Here is a 16,601-nt window from a genome sequence, read left to right as displayed (position 1 = left end):
TCTTCAAGGATAAAAAAAATCAGCACTTTCAGGACTCTCAACAAGGGACACATCCCAGACAGTCTCCTTTTGTATCATAAAGAAAATACACTGAAAACTGGAACAGCTTTTGAGCAATAGTACTTTTGCAACAAATATCATCTGTCAAATAGAGCCATCTCCGTGCCCACATTTTGAGCCACCAGCTCTCTTTAACACATATATTTGCACTTCCTCATCAATTAACTTTACATACTACTATTAGGTCCCTGAAAATTATACATGCAAACCTATTGTTTGAGGAATCTTATCACATCAGTTCTGACCCTCATGGGTCTTAGTGTTATAGATTAAACCAAGAAAACCTCAAACATCAGAATCCAAAATAGTACCAAGCACTTAAAAAATCAGAAAGTTACCTCTATATATTATTTACCTTAACTGGAAACTCTACTTTTGACTAAATCATACTGCATGTAGAATTATGGAATTCTAGTTCTGTAAAATTACAACAGCATTTGGCAATTCCTGCAGCATGTCTCAGTGGAATCAACCATGTTACAAATTCTCATTTTGTCTACAGCTTTTTTGTTTGTTTGCTTGTTTTTGTTTTGTTTTGTTTTTTAAATGTATGCAGGTGATACAGCTAAGGGAAAAAAGAGCTGAAGCTTTCAGGCATGAAATCTTTGGGTTTGCAACAGATGCAGCAAGCTTTGAACTAGCTGCCCCTGGTTTAAACCCAAGGAAAATCTTACACAACAGCACACCTCTTTTTCTCAACAGGACACCACATTTTCTCAACGTATATTAAGTTAGTTCTTCCTCTAAAACTGCTTCTCTCATAAAACCTGCTGTACCTCAGTTATGACATGCCAGTGAATTTGCATGTGACTCATAAAATGCCAGTGTGATGTGCCTTTTACTGAAACACTTCAGACACATTAGTCTGGATAACAAAGAATGTCATAGTTTATATTTAAATGTTCAGATTCACTACAAATCCCGTTCTCCCTGAGAGTGTTTGACACCTTGAATAAATTTGATCAGAGAATGGAGCTTGCTCTTTCATCAAGACTCTTCCAGGGCTCACTCTTGCTTTTTCTTGCACTATTTCCCATACTGTTCACAACACATGTAGTCAGCACATGGTCTTGTCAGAAAGCATTTGCTCCTTGAGAGGTCTGCCAACAAACTGACAAAAATCCTGAATAGTGTTTCACAACTTTTGAGATGGCGTCTGAGCAAATATTGCTAAAAGTAATTATAGGCCTGTGACCCAGACAACCCAATTTGTTAAGTCTCCCCATATCTCCTAATTGAAAGACCCTACGAGCAGACATCAGTTAATGACACAGCTTATCTCTTGAGAAAATAAACACCTTACTTAAAACATGTGCCTTTTCTGAGTCATTCCCTACCCCAACTCCACATGAAAACTTCAAGGAAAAAAGTTCCATTTGTTCAAAACCAAAACCAAGCAGAAAACTAGCTAATGTAGCTTGACACAACATAATTAACAGACTCTTGGTTGGGACTGTCTGGGTTTGGCAGTCTCCTGACAGCCCTTAGTAAGACGTTAAAGCGATCAACACCTGACATCTGTTATCAAAGAGGCATTCTGAGGTAAAGAGCAACTAAATCTAAAGAAATCAGGTACTTAGACCAGTTTAACTTTTTCATGAGGTGATATCCTGCCTGACACTGTAATCTTTCTTCCTGGAGTGATGCAAGACTTTAAGTAAAAAAACAAACAACTTGTAGTCCCTCCCTCCCAATATGCGGCTATTATTCTTTAGATGAAGAACAATGAACTATTTATCTCACTTTAAAAAGGAATAAAAATAACATAAGCACTAAATTTGTGTTAATACCTAAGCAACTGTGATTTTTAAAACTAATTCTTTCAATGCTGCTCTGATGTGAACAAAAAAATTATCCAAAAGAAAATGGTTCATTCTCATGACTACTGAGGTGAAGAATACTTGTAACAAGAAGTTCCATTTATTTGAGTTCTGGTATGTGCACTTATTACGCCTTCTGGGATGGTTAATAGTAAGAAACAAGAAAAGGCAAACACAGTCACAAGTGAGAGATGTACCCTGAAAGTAGTAAAAGAATGCTTTGTCTTTGCATTTTAAATGTATCAAGCATATGCTGTATTTTAAAAGGCCAGGTTCAGAAAATATTTTTGATCAATTTATAAAACCATAGAGACAATTTTTTAAAGCACTAGAGGAAAAGGAACTTTTATATTAGGTAACACATAACGCCCCCCCAGTAAGTATTTATTCACATTGTCATGAGGGCTCTTCACAAAGCTATTAAATGGCATAAAAAGGAATATTAAAAATTACAACTGTCCCTGCTGAAGAAGAAAAAAAATTTAAAATAAATATGTAACAAGAAAATACCCCCCACATAATATTGTTTTTACCAACAGCCAAACCCCTCACCATAAACAAAGGCAGGACAACATGTATTTGTTTTTTTTTAATACAGCATTTACTATGGTCTGCATAATAATGCAAGTTACCTTTACACTTTCTTTCTTCTTTTTGATATTCCTGTGCTCTTGATATGACTTGAAAATTTGCTTTTATATAGCCTGGCTGTAAAACTGTACTAGTCCAAGTTGAAGCATGTTGACATTGAGAATGCTGCTGTCCATTCCTCTGGGTATCATAATTCCTAGAGTGTCTTTTCCTACACAAACGGTTTTCCTCTATACCTGCTACATTCCACTTCTGATCTCTGTTGGGAAGGTGAATCAGTCTGTCCCATGACAGGAGGCCACGTCCTGGATGTTTGGCAAATACTGCAGGGCTACAAACAGTTGGCATTGCCAGAATCTTGCTCAGGTGTGGAGTTTTGGAAAGCAAGTGGTTCCCCAGCTCTCCTGATGCCGTAGTATTCCTGTGCATCTCCACTTGACCGCACTGATAGGATGCAGAGCCTTTCAGCCATGCACATTCAGCCACCATAGTTCCCCTTCGATACAAGTAAATATAAAATTTTCCCGTCTGTGAAGCCTGAAGAAGTAGGCAGATAGATCTATGTGGACAGGCTAATGCTAGATGTGACTTTCACAACATCACAACTACAACATGGGCCTCGGGACAAGTTACCACCAATTTATTGCCTTGCTCATATGATCATTTGAGGTCTTGTAGGTCGAGGCTGGTCGAGAACAATTTTCAGATACTTAAAACACAAAACATCAAGGATTCAGCCTTGTTTGACTTTGCTCTTATCGTAGGCTGACCTGAGGGACACTCTGTTACCTAAGTGTGACATTCTTATGTGGGCATGCTTAGCAGTTCCGCTTGTGCTACCTACTGCCTTTCTCTAGTCGTGGTCACAGCGAGGTATCAGAGACACTAATTTTATCACAGTAGCTTGGACATTTGGGTCCTGTGTAGACAGTGAACAGCACTAAAGCTGCATGATTTGATCTAATTAGTCCTAACAACTACGTAAACTTATTTATTATTTGATGTAGAAGAAACTGAGATATCACTAGTTGATAAATCTGTAAAACTAAATATGGCCCATTTTCTGTTACTGGGTAACAAAACTAAATGTTATAGAAATGACACATCACTGTGGATATTCCATGTTTAAAGAAATAATTCTATATGTATCAAAAATCAAATACAAAATAGCTTTCTAACTTGCATGTAGAAAATAATAAATTCCAGACGTTCAATGATAGAGATCCACTGTGATTTTAATATAGTAAGATTCTGCTATCTTAATGGACTTAAGAGTTAATTTTACATACATTTCACTCAGTAAAATCATTCAGATACATATTAGGAAAGAAGTCAGTAATTTTCTGATTAAAAGTAAACATAAAAAACCCCCTGGATTTCAGTTACCAGATTTATCATACTGTTAACTGCTGTTTCTGAAAGTTTTGTCTCAAGACTTCTGCTAAGTGGACCATTGCTAACATAGGACATATTCAGAAGACCTCATTATGGTTAGTATTAAACCTGTTGTCCTGACAACATGTATAGATTTCCTCAATACCTTATTTAAATTTAAATGTAAGTGCATATGTTTTTTTCTGTCAGGAATGTATGCTCACATGATGTTTGAAGTTAAAGTCCATTCCTTCTATTCACTGTATCTCAGCTGGACATCAATAGCACAAATCTGTATAAGAAACTATCTGGTGTCACCAACTTCAGTGCAAAAAAGGCAAGTGAGTTAACTACAGAATTTGCACTTACCTACTTACTTCTGGCGTTATAGATCTGCTCTTACTTCACACTCATCTTTCTTAGTAAAATTAAAAACTAACTCAAAATGCAGGTAATAAGAGAACATCACTAGGAGGATAATCAGATTTAAAATAGAACAGTGAAAGTAACCCAGGAAACACTAGACAGTTTAACAAAATTAAAACCACAGACATTTTTTTCATAATTCGAACACTTTCATATCTTCTAAACTTTGTAATAAACGTAAGCTCAGAGGGAGAGACTGAACTGTCTTGGTAAGACCTCCTGGAAGCTGCACTGGACTTCCCTGTAAGATCTGAACTGAACTTGGCTATTTCAGTCTTCCTGGCATCAAGAGGAACTGTGCACTGTAATTTGCCCTTCCAGCAGGCTTTATTCCCTGTCTTCCCTCACGTTCTAGTTATCTCTCTATACGGATAATACTGCATCTTTATATAAACGTGAGTCATGCATGTTACATATATATAACAAATAAGTAAAATATAGGCAGTTCTATAAGTCACTTGTAAGTAGATATTACTATGCTTTGTCAATTTCTTGAGAAGACCCCACCTAATTCTCCACCTTGTTTAAAAAAAGCCAGTTATAATCTCAGTTACTAAGTTCTTGCTATTAGTCCTGGAAATGAGATCAGTGATTCATAAACCAGGCTGTTCAATCTTGTTAGGCAAAAATTTCCACATATTTTTCTCAACTTTATTTTTGGTATTAAAGGCCATCTTTGTTGTCTTTTAGCCTATGCGGATTTGCTTTGCCTTTGATTTTAATTAAAAACTGCAACGGTAAAACTTTTTCTGCAAGGATTTGGAGAGAATGTCACACAAGGCTTATAGGTTTTTAAGTTCAGCAACGAACTCTAAAGCTGTCCTTAGCTTAAAGAATAAAATAAAATATATTTAACAATTTCTTTTTGCAAAGCTTATGCAGTATTTTGAAGTATGATTCTAGACACATTTAAACTATGAGAATAAACTGATTCCATTACAGCTTTCATTATTTGGAATTTGCCCAGACAGAGTTTACAAAGGCTAACACAACATGAAGCAGCTTTATCCTTCTGTTTCCTTTTCCCTTTGAAATTTGTCACTCTATTTTGACTCCTATATTAGCTAGTTTGTTCAAATTTACTAGTTTCCATTTTATTTCACAAATTCTCTTCAGTAACCAGGGACATTCTGAATTCAAATTTTACTAGACACGGGTTAAATTGTAAGGAACTATCGCTGATATCTCATATTTTGCCTTCTTCTCCTATACTTCCTATACTGTGGTACAGCAAATATCAAAATTGCCATTTAGGTTATTAAAATGTTAAATTACAATTTCACTACAGGACTACATGATTTATTCTACTAATTTTGTTTAACCTATCTTGCTTGAATCTGTCAAAAGCTTTTTTAATTTATTTATTTATTTATTTATTTTAATACAAGAGTGAATGCAGTTTAAATCTCCTGCATCTGCTCTTGGTTTTGTCAAACCAAAATAATGTAATTTTGCCTGAGCTCCCTAACTGTTAGAAAAGCATCTCTCTCCATCCTTCTAGCTACTGTTGAAATGGCTATAATCAGGGCAGAGAGCAGAATAGCCTAGTGGGATGAATCACAACTAAAACCACAAGCTCTATTTCACAGTACAGGGACTAATAAGAAGGACTAGAGCTTTTATTGTCAACGTAAATAAAGGAATTATCCATTAATTTCAAAGATATAAAAGTAGCATATTGTAGCAGTTAACTGGCACCTGAGCAATCAATCAACAGTTCAAAGGACTTTCCCAAGTTCCCATTATCCATTAAAGTGTCTTTAAAGGTGAGTTTGTTCTATAGAAGCAGCAAAGTTTTAGCAGATGAAGTGCCCATTGAGCTAAAATAAAACTACAGGTGAGGAGAACCCCTCAGAAACTGTTCCTTACAGGCCAAGACAAAGACTCTTAATGAATGTATGTAAAGGTTGGCCTGTTCTCAGGTATTCAAATATTACCTGAATGCCAGTATAAAAAGGACTATAAAAATAACAGAACAATTAATTTATTTCAATCTTGAACAGTTGTATGTTGTTGTTTTTTTTTCTCCTACTAGTATCTGCCAACAGTGGTAAAGGAAGAGATAGAAAAAGCCTCTCCATTCTTTGGTACATCTCAAGAGAAGGGAGTCATAGTTTGTTTCTTCCAGAAATACTGGGAGGTGGCAGGCAGCCAGCCTTGCTGAAATGAGCTGTGACCTTGACAAAAAGTCAGGGTGCACAACATAGGACCAAAAAGGACACTGAAAAGGCTGCCTGTTCCCTATGCCCACGACAACCTCCCTAGAGGCACTGCATGAAATCCTTCCCGAGAGGTGGACGGGTGCCCTGAGATCTACACCCATTTTTCATCACTCAGGATCTGACCAGTTACATGCAAGGCTGGCATCTGTGCTACTCTTACTACTACTACTGCTGCTTTAACCACAGTAGCATCAGCTTGACAGCTAGACCCACTCGTGATAAAAGCTCCTGTGTGACCACACAGGCAATTGGTCCCCACTTCTCAGAGACTACATTGCTCTTGCTTTTTTAGGTAGTGCAAACATTTCTTTTCAGCCTTAGCAACAGGCTATCACTTAAGTTTTGAAGCAAAACAGCTCTGGGACATCAGAGGATTGCTATTTTTACAGTTAAAAAGACACCTCCTCTCACAACAAAAAGTTATTTTACACTCCAAAACTGCCTGCAGCCTGTAAGAACTTCAACTTGTAGCTGATCAAAATACTAGCAGTAGGTGACTATATTAACAGTCTGATTTGTCATGAATTTACTTGACTGCAAACCAAGAGATTGAAAACATAAAGTTTAGACTCATCTTTTATTTGACATTTGCTGACAATCGAGCAGCAAGGGCAACAGCACTGGACTGTTTTTTTTTTTAAACACTCAAGTATGCAAGCATCTAAGGACATTGAAGCGGGTTGGCTTCAGAGAGATCAACTAAGGCAAATGTAATCAGGATTAGGACTGAGGGGTGCACAGTAGGTCGATCAAGCAGCCTAGCTTTGTCTGGACCCAGTCCAGTAACACTAGATGATTTTTACTTAATGACTTGAGGAAAAAAAAAAAAGCAAGCAAGCTACAATTAAAGAACATATCCCCAGCAAAATTATAACCCAACTCATGTTTTGTACAAGCATTTTAAAGCACACAAAGTAACTATAAATAAAAGTGTGTTAAATTTTCATACATGTTTGTGCTGGAAATGATAAAACTATCTGTGCCAGACAAGGCTGAGGCTTCATTTCTTCTCATTAATGTTGCAGTCGGTTCACAGCATTTTTCCTTTTCTTTATTTTGCTTCTCCTCTCACTCTCTCCCTTCTCCTTTCCCTTCCCTTCCTTCTTCTCCCAAATAACACATTTTCTTCTTATTCTTTTTTTATCAAACACAGAAACACTTCGCAGTGGACTTTCTCAACTTTTAAACTAGGTTCATGTGATCCTTAAATAAGCAGAAGGAAGAGGCACAGCTAATAAAGAATAGCCAGGTTCTTCTTACAAATATGCAAATGTTGCCTTCATATAATGTGCTAAATAAAACCTCTAAGAACATGGGATTCCTGACCTAGATTTTAAAATACAAAAATGACAGTGACTATAGGAAAAAACTGTACAATGAGAGAAGGGGACTCTAGCAGGTGAAACTAGCAACGTCTACTGAAACCACAAGGTGGTTTCCAGTATTTCAGAAATGTGTGTATGCATATACTTGTGGAAGTAAACAAAGCCAAGATTATTTAATCCAGGACTGTTGTACTGTTACTTGCTTTAACAGTGGCAATGATATAAAACATTTAAATATTACATCTTAGAATATGACTTTCAATATAAATTACATTTAAATATTTTCAAACAATCTTTTGCACAAGGATTACATCATCAGGAGAGAGGAGTGTGCAGATATTACATTACAATCTGTAAAGAGTTTTTAATATGTAAGAAAAGGTAACATTAAGAAACTTGCAAGATACAGCGTAATAGCTTTATCCCTGTTCTTCCTGACAGACATTTTAATGGACTTTTCCATGTGAGCCAGTGTAATTGTTTTTTAAAAACACACTGAATTTCTATTAACTATTAAAGTAATACTAGATATATACTTATCTCGTCAAGAACCTAGGCTTGGCATTATGCTCAAATTTCTAAATGTAAGAAAAAATGAATTAGAGGAAAAGAATATCCAGAAGAACATGACAGCTTATCTGTAAGTTAACCGGAGGACAGTTTTGAGAACAGTGAAGCAAACTGTTCAGAGTTTTGGTATGTGAAGAGCTATCTGAAACCCACTCTTTAGAGAAATGAACAGGAGTTGTGTACCCGAACGTGGCATCTGACAGCTACAGATGATACAATAAAAATACCGAAAGAAAGGAGTAACCAACGCAATATGGGAAACAGCAGCAAGATACTGGGATACACAGTGGAAACTAGAAAGGTGATGTTAACCAACTCAGTGACACAGATGCTAAATTCATTCCACTCTCTCATGGGTGTGTCCAACACATGGGAGGGAGTTTTTCTGAGAACAAGGTATACCTGAGCACAGCAGCTCTGTTCCAACTGTAGGGCTCACCTGTTCTCCAACAGGAGCCAGAAATGGATACCCAGGGAAGAGTAAGAACAAAGCAAGCATATAATGAGAGTTCCAACAGTCTCCTAGTACCCAGCTACTGTCAGCCCAAGGGACTGCCTGAGTCCCTGTAGCCTAACCTGTAGTAATACCCAAGGGATGTCTCTTTGAAGTGCAGCCAAGTTTCCTCTTTTCTACACTTCTTGCATTCACAACATCCTTTGGCAAGGAGTTTCAGTACCTGTCCCTCTTCTTTGTGCAGAAACACCTCCCTCTGTTTTAAACAAAGATTAATTTGATACCCAACAGACAGCGATCCACCTTTCCAGGACTCATTTTGCAGACTACTGCTTGTGTGAATATGGGAATGTTAATGGATTTTTACTTTCTTCCTATTATGTTATGTTAGGCAATTCTTTTAATACATGGGAACCTACAAAAATAACAGTAAGAAGCCTAAACACCATTTCCAGATTAAATAAATTGAAATAATCTGATGCTTCGTACAGGTCTAAATAGTTTTCACATATGTGGTCACATACATAACAAAGCAGATCTGAAAGTCTGACCTTTGAATTATAAAATCTTTAAACATTTCCTTATACATTTGTCTTAATAATGCTTGGAGCAATCTGAATATAATCAGAAATGCATTTTGGAAACGTAAAGGAGGTATTTTGCTTACATGGAAATAACTGGAAAATGCCTGATTGCATCCTATAGTTCATCAACAGCTTTTAAATTTCGCAAAAAAAATTACAGCTCTCTCTACATACAGGATTATCTAACAAGAACAAGTAGTCTAAGATCATGGCTCTGACATACAGTCATTGGAAGAACTGAAAAGCAGCCTGTGATCAGGCTGACGAAAACCATAAAATGTCAGAATGCAGCTCTTGCGGCAAGCACAAAGGAAAAGTGTTTTACTATATAGGCTAGTGGAGAAGACCTAGAAAAAAACTAAGGACATTTTTGTTTTGTTTTTTTAAAAATTAATTTAAATTTAAATTAAGTATTTTTAAAGGGTTTTTACCTGCAGAATTTACAACTATGTTTTATACTGACACCACTATGCACTCCTCCTAACTGATGGCAGCAACAAAACACAGTGCTACACAATCTAAAAATTATACTCAAAATTTCAAATACAACAGGCTGCTCAGAAAGACAAGTTAACAAAAAGAAGCACCTCTGGTTAAAATAAAATTACTACAGAAAGGGACTAAGTATATAGAGGAAATACTGAAAAAAATTGAAAAGGAAATAAAACATCAGCACTAACATAATGAAGCATACTTAAGAAAATGGCTAGCAGATGTTGCAAAGCTAAAAAAAATGTTTTTGTTTTCTCTGTTCTTTGCGAAATCTAACCAGATCCTTGTTTTTTGAAAAATGTGTGTATCTTATGTGTAAAATACAGCAGGCATCCATGAGTTGTAAATACCAATTTTAAACAACTTTAGAAACATACAGACACAAGACCTTCATGTTTCTTCTAAAGAAAACATACTCTTTAGAGAGACTTTTTTCCCTCATGATGGGAAAGAAAACCCCAACACGTTATTAAAGAATTGTATAAAAAATGAAAATATTACAAATGTTATACAGACTACTTGCCTTTTGAAACTTTTGTATTGACATAGCACTTTTTGAAAGCGCTTTTAAAAACATTAAACTTTAAAACAAAAAAAGTTAAAATTAAACCAGAATGTCTGTAGCCTAGAACATATCCAGTGCGATATTTTTAACTGCATATTCAAAAAATATGCTTCTAAGTAATAAGAGCCATCATGGAGTGATTCATAGCTTCATGCAAAAACATCCCACAATATAAATCTTGTTAACCTTTTGAAAATCCCCAAAAGCTCATTACAATGCTGCTGAATCCTGGCATAACAAAACCTTAAAGTATTTACTGTCCTTCTAAAAAGTCCATTACTTAACAGAAAAAATACACTTGAGTTAGTTGGATTTTATCATGGTCTAGCAGATAAAAAGTGTCAGGCAGTGATGTATGTGAAATTAAATTATCCTAGGAAAATCATTACAGAAATTCAGGAGAAATAGTTTCTCAACTGATGTTACACGATGAACTATTCTCCATCTGAATTAATGGCAGGTTTACAGATTAATGAGCATTACAGTGAAGAGACTCAGGAAGAAAAGGCAGAACATTTGCCATCCTATTACTTTTCCTGGTTCTTGGAAACTACACGCAACACCCTAGGAGACACTGGTTTTCAAATGGATTTGTTGCACAAAAGTCGATTAATTTTCTTCTCCAAATGAGACCTGTTACAAGAAATGCTGCATATTAAATTATACTTACTGAAAATATGCATTTATGACATTTAAATTATATTCCCTAATATAAGCACTCAATTTTATTATAATACCTATCCTGATCTAACTTTACAGTCATTACCAAATATAACATTGTGGATGTTTGAAACAGAACTACAATGCCAGAGTCAATTATGAAACTCCAAGGAAAAGCAGAGTTAAAACCTGGCCTTACTGAAGTCAGTGAAAGAGCTGCTGCAGACTTGCCAAACATCAGAGTTACACTCCTTTCATTCTATCTTCACCTGCCCTGAAGGTGAAATTAATGCGATTTACTGTATTCGTAAATATTATTTTCTGGGTTTTTAAAAAACCTAGTCTTTAATTCTTTTTTAAGTTATCACTTCCATAAATGAAGCAACACCAAGACCTATGTGCTACTTGTCCTGCACTTTGGTAGGAAAGATACAGAAGAAAGCTTTCAGTGGTAGACCATTGCCACTGAATAATGACTGTTGACAGTGAATGGGGACACTAAAGCTAAAATATTCACTAGAGTTTTAAACAGCAATAATTTTTTTATGAATTATGTTATATATTTATTTGAAAGTACTATCTTCTCAATCATAAACTATCAGTTTCCAACCCATTAGTTTTTCTAAGCTATTGTGCAAATATGGCAGAAAGACTAGAGCTATTGCAAAGACAGTATTAGCTTTAAAAATGCTTCTAAGTTTTCCATATTTTCCTTATATTCCCTAAATGCATTTTTATGCAGTTCTCCAAAAGCATCAGCTCTGCTGCACTTACCATCAAAGACAACAAACTTTAAAAAAAAATCAGGTTTCAAAATAGGAAAGCTAAACTTTCAGGTTTGCTTTGTAACATTTGTGTGTGAGACCACTCACCTGAACACTATTTATTTTAGGGATGTACCAAGCTTCAGTTTATGAGAATAGAAATGCATCTGTCTCAGATGTAATACACAATTGCAGGATGTCATATGTCCAGTTCTCCCTCTCCAGAAGCATCCCTTTATCTCAATGTTTGGTCAAATTCTGAGTTATTTGTACATAAAACTGGCCAGGCAAGTTTTCACACTTAGAACTGGCATAGTTGCAAAAGTATACTAGCAAGCACAGCATTTACAAAACCTGTAGGTCCAGCTTTTCACTTGTCGCCTTCTAATGTCAACCACCCAATATTAGGTTTTCATTAACCCCATCCATCTTGCTGTGTGAACTCTACTTCGACTGCATTGTAAGAAAAAAGACGAGTGATTTGAACTTCATTAAGTCAACATTTGCCTTTCTTTTTATCTTTTTTGCATGCAATTTTTTTTTTCCCTGGTGCATCCATTTTGCTTTTTATTTTTTATTTTATTCACTTACACTTAAGGGCTTCCACACTTCTGAAATCCTACCATGTTACCCACAACTTCAAAATTCCCAAAATAATTTTGGAAAACTTGAACTCTCTCTTTATTAAAAGCCATAAGCACACACAACTACAGATGTGTGCCATAAAATAATCACACTAGTATGTGTTTTTAAAGCTGAGACAACAAAATTTTAAATATACTTTTCCTACGACAACTGCAAAATGTACTAAAGCGTAGCTTTACTGTCAAAGGCCAAATTCTGTCAGAAAAGAATTTCTCTACATTCCACTGAAAACTGGAGGATTTTGGACAGTGCCTATGAGAGGAAAAATCTTAATTGCAGTGAAAATGTAATGTATGGGCAGAGAAATTATGTATCAAAAACTCAGCATAATACACCCTATTATTTTAGGCAACTGGTTTGGTTTTGGATTAGATTCTGATTCTGATTAGATTCCAGTGACTCAGTAACAGAATCTAACCTTCCATTTTCATTCATCAGGAAAGGAGTCCTGTCTGGCACTGGATGGTAGTATTTATGCAGTTTTATAGAGTTTGAAAGATTTTTATTTCATCCATGCTTCTTTTCACATTCACACTCATGTAGGGAATGTCATTGCTATAATGAGAAACAGAAAGTATAAACTGCTCATAATGAAAAGTGCTGGACATCTACAGCTGTACCAACAGTCATCTGCCATGAACCTTTCTTTTTTTGCCTGCTGACTGTTTTCTTTGCACATAATTGTTCTGCCCACTTCTTTCAAAAGAAAAGCAGAAAATGTAGGTCCTTCCTATTAGGCTTGGTGTTTCACTGAACTTAGCAGAGCTGCCCTGCCAAGGGAAAGATCTAGGGAGATAGGTCTGCTTAGAGCACTAGTGGGAATTCTCCATAAAACTACCCCAACAGGAAGCTACAGGGTGAAGTGGTAAGGTGAGGATAGAGTGGTTATGCTGTACTTCCTTCCCCATCTCTTACCACCACATGGCACAAGCTACTAATTGCTCCCTCCAAAACCACAGCAAAATCAAGCCCTGTAGTAAAAGGTCAACAACCACAGTTTAATAGGAGGCAGAAGAAAGCACAACAGAGAGCTGGACAGACTGTGTTACATGTCAGTCCTTTAAATTCTTCCAAAATAGGTATTTGCTAAATGAAATTATCATGCCTAGAATGCCTGCTGAAGAACACAAAAACACTTTAGTGGGCCCTCCCAGTGTAGCCTAAGGACACTAACTCCTTCCCAATCCTTATGTGGCCGCGATGCTAATTCAGAGCCTGACAAACTAACCAAGGGACAGGTATCCCACTTTATTCCACAAAAAGCCTTGATGTCTTAGATTCATCTGTGCCTAACCCCTGCTCTAACGGACAGCAAAGAAACCATAGAAACAGAAGTCCAATGACAGATCTTTGCATATTATCAAATAATACATTTTACTATGAAAGCACACATTTAAGTAACACTCTGTTTCTCCATGTGAATTTTACTCTCTACCTTTCATCTTGGACCCTAAACTTAAAACACTAGCTTTGTTGGTAAGTGCAGCTGTTATCCCTTGCGGACCAATAGAAAAAGAAGGGCATCTTCTGCAGGAAACATTATTTCACCTGCCCAGTCAGTAAAAAGAAACTGTCCCCTGAGCATAACACCAGGAAATCAATCTTGTTTGCGATGACTTTCCCTATGTAGCCCATGTTGCATTTCACAAACAGGCCTTTAAAAGGTCCCATTTATGGTATCTGGTGCTTGAAAGATGTACTGACAAACAGCATCAGCACTTTCAATGCAATTTGATCAATACAGAAACAAATTCCGGAAGTCTGAAATTCTCTGACTTTATATAGAATCTCGTTAGAACAAGTACATCTTTTCAGATACTCTGTTCCGGGATTAGAATCTATGGGTTTTTTGACACAGCTAATTTATGTATAGCCTTCAAATTTTTTGTAACTGGCAGAGACAAGACAGTTAAGGGGACTTAAAGTGGTCATTTCAACTCTGGATCTTCATCCCAACTGCAGACCTAGTCAATCATTATCTGAAGAGTACTTGGTAGTCCATGTAAAATGAATTTCTCTGCCTCACTTCGAACCTCAGAGGGTATGTCCATGTTACAAAACAACTTAGGCAATCGTACTCAGCAGAAACCGTCACTGTACTGGCAGTTTCAGCAGAAATGTTGAGGCTGGAATGTGCATTTGAACCAAAATACAACTTTGCTCCTGAAGGAAAATGAAAGAGAAGGAGAGTTTTGGCAGAAAAATGTTGCAGAAGATGATCATGTGCTTCACATTTATCTGCTCTGGGTAGAGGATAGACTTCAATTCCCAACACCAATGCATTCAGAACTTGTTATAGCAGTATTTTGCAGTAAATATTTAATAATAATCACTCCAGCAAAGCAAAAAATATTACATAGGTGTTCTTATGAAGTATGATTACCTGACATACTGCTGGGAGTTATGGATATGTAATCATCCTCGTTCTTCTTCTGTCACCGATGTCACCTACCAAAAAAAAGGAAAAAAACCCCTCACGTAATACGTCCACAAAAGCAGATTTGCAGAATACCATTAACATTTAAACAGGATGGAGCACTTCAGATCTTGAATACCATGGTACATATTTGATGGCTTAGCACATTAAACTCAATGCACCTTGCTGAACTGCATGAGGCAATGAATGCAAGCCAGGTCCAAAACTCGGTGGACTGGAGGAGCTCTGGGTGACATGAATTTAGGAGAAAGGTCAAAAAGCTGGTAGCTACTGACACAGAGAGAAAATAAAATGCTTCTACCCATTTCATGGAACACCTTCCCTTAACTTTTTGCAGAAGTTTCTTTATGCCTAATATGTAACTACTTGTTTTTTTACTTTACAGTTTCTAATTATACATTCCCATTACTCTCAGGTTCAGTAAGGAGAGGATCCAAGGGAACCAGAAATTCTATGTCTTCAGTTACACTGATTCTTCCTCAATCTTTAAAACTCAGAAGTTTACCAACTTTTACAAAGTTTTGAGAATTAAATAGTAGTTTTACTCATTTGGTAGAAAACTATTTTAGATGTACTTACTACTTAATTTTTGAACAATAGTGTCTTCTGTTTTACTAAGGAGATAACTGCAGCTCTGAGTAACCAAATGTGGCATCCTGAAGCCACGATTTTAATATTTAGATTACCTCCCTCGTTTCTATGTCCATACGTACACACTGACGTACTAACTTTTCTGTTTCATAGCAAAGACGAAAGCCCTGCAAGCTAATTTTGTGTCAGGAGGAGAGAAAATAATTTATAGCAGTCATGGCACCTTCCTTCAGCAGTGTCTGTATTTATGCTGGCCATACTGCTCTTCAGATGGAGGTATCGCAGGCAGCATACCCTCACCCAGCCCAAAACTAAGTGCCCAGTTGGATGACCACAGCACGTTCCCTAGTTTAAGGAATCCCATCTGAGTGGAGACAATCCTAAAGGCACTACCCTAGAACAGAGACGGGATCTCATTCAAATGTTTAAATAAGAAATCCCAGGCCTACAACTGACCCCACTAATGGCACTGGAAAACTAACCCAGGATCACAGTCACCTCTCTTGATGATCAGGAAACGTCTCTTTTAACGTTACCATGCAACCAGGCATTTTATATGGGAAGTAGAACCTCTCTTCAATTGTTCTGGCTGGCATTTTACGTTAAGAAACTGTCCTTTGATTTTTACTTTGTTAACAAATTTTTGCCTTCTATTTCTCTGCACCCATCCAGCGCCACAGCCCCGTCTGCGCTTCCTCTCACTGCTCACTGCCCTTGAAACAAACACCCTCCACCAGCAGCAGCCTGAAAGGACACGGAGAACATCTGCTCCGGTGAGGCAGAGCCTACAACACTAGAATGAAAAAGCAGGTGAACCGCAGCCGTCCCACGTACTCTGTAATTAATGTATCTGGGACGCAGCCTGGCTGTTCCACCTGAGCTCATCAGCCCGCGCATCCAGCAGGTGAGGCCCGAGCAGCCCCCGCAACCCCAGGCAGGGGCGAGGCCCGAGCAGCCCCCGCAACCCCAGGCACCCCGCAAAGGCGCCACAAGATGGCGGCGGGACGCCCCGCAGCGCCCT

General features: G+C 37.1%; 1 protein-coding gene across 1 annotated transcript in view; it reads right to left on the bottom strand.

The window, feature by feature from the left end:
• Window positions 1–14,998, bottom strand: part of THRB (thyroid hormone receptor, beta) — a 46,188-nt gene extending 31,190 nt beyond the window's left edge. Inside the window, exon 1 of the mRNA XM_010007518.1 lies at window positions 14,936–14,998. Within this exon, the coding sequence (XP_010005820.1) occupies window positions 14,936–14,942 (7 nt within the window). The 5' untranslated portion in view covers window positions 14,943–14,998. The remainder of the gene's footprint in view (window positions 1–14,935) is intronic.
• Between the last annotated feature and the right edge of the window lie 1,603 nt (window positions 14,999–16,601).

Source organism: Chaetura pelagica, unplaced genomic scaffold (assembly GCF_000747805.2).
Source record: "Chaetura pelagica isolate M959 unplaced genomic scaffold, ChaPel_1.0 scaffold10, whole genome shotgun sequence".
Classification (NCBI taxonomy): Eukaryota; Metazoa; Chordata; class Aves; order Apodiformes; family Apodidae; genus Chaetura; species Chaetura pelagica.
This window is presented reverse-complemented; position numbering and strand designations above follow the sequence as displayed.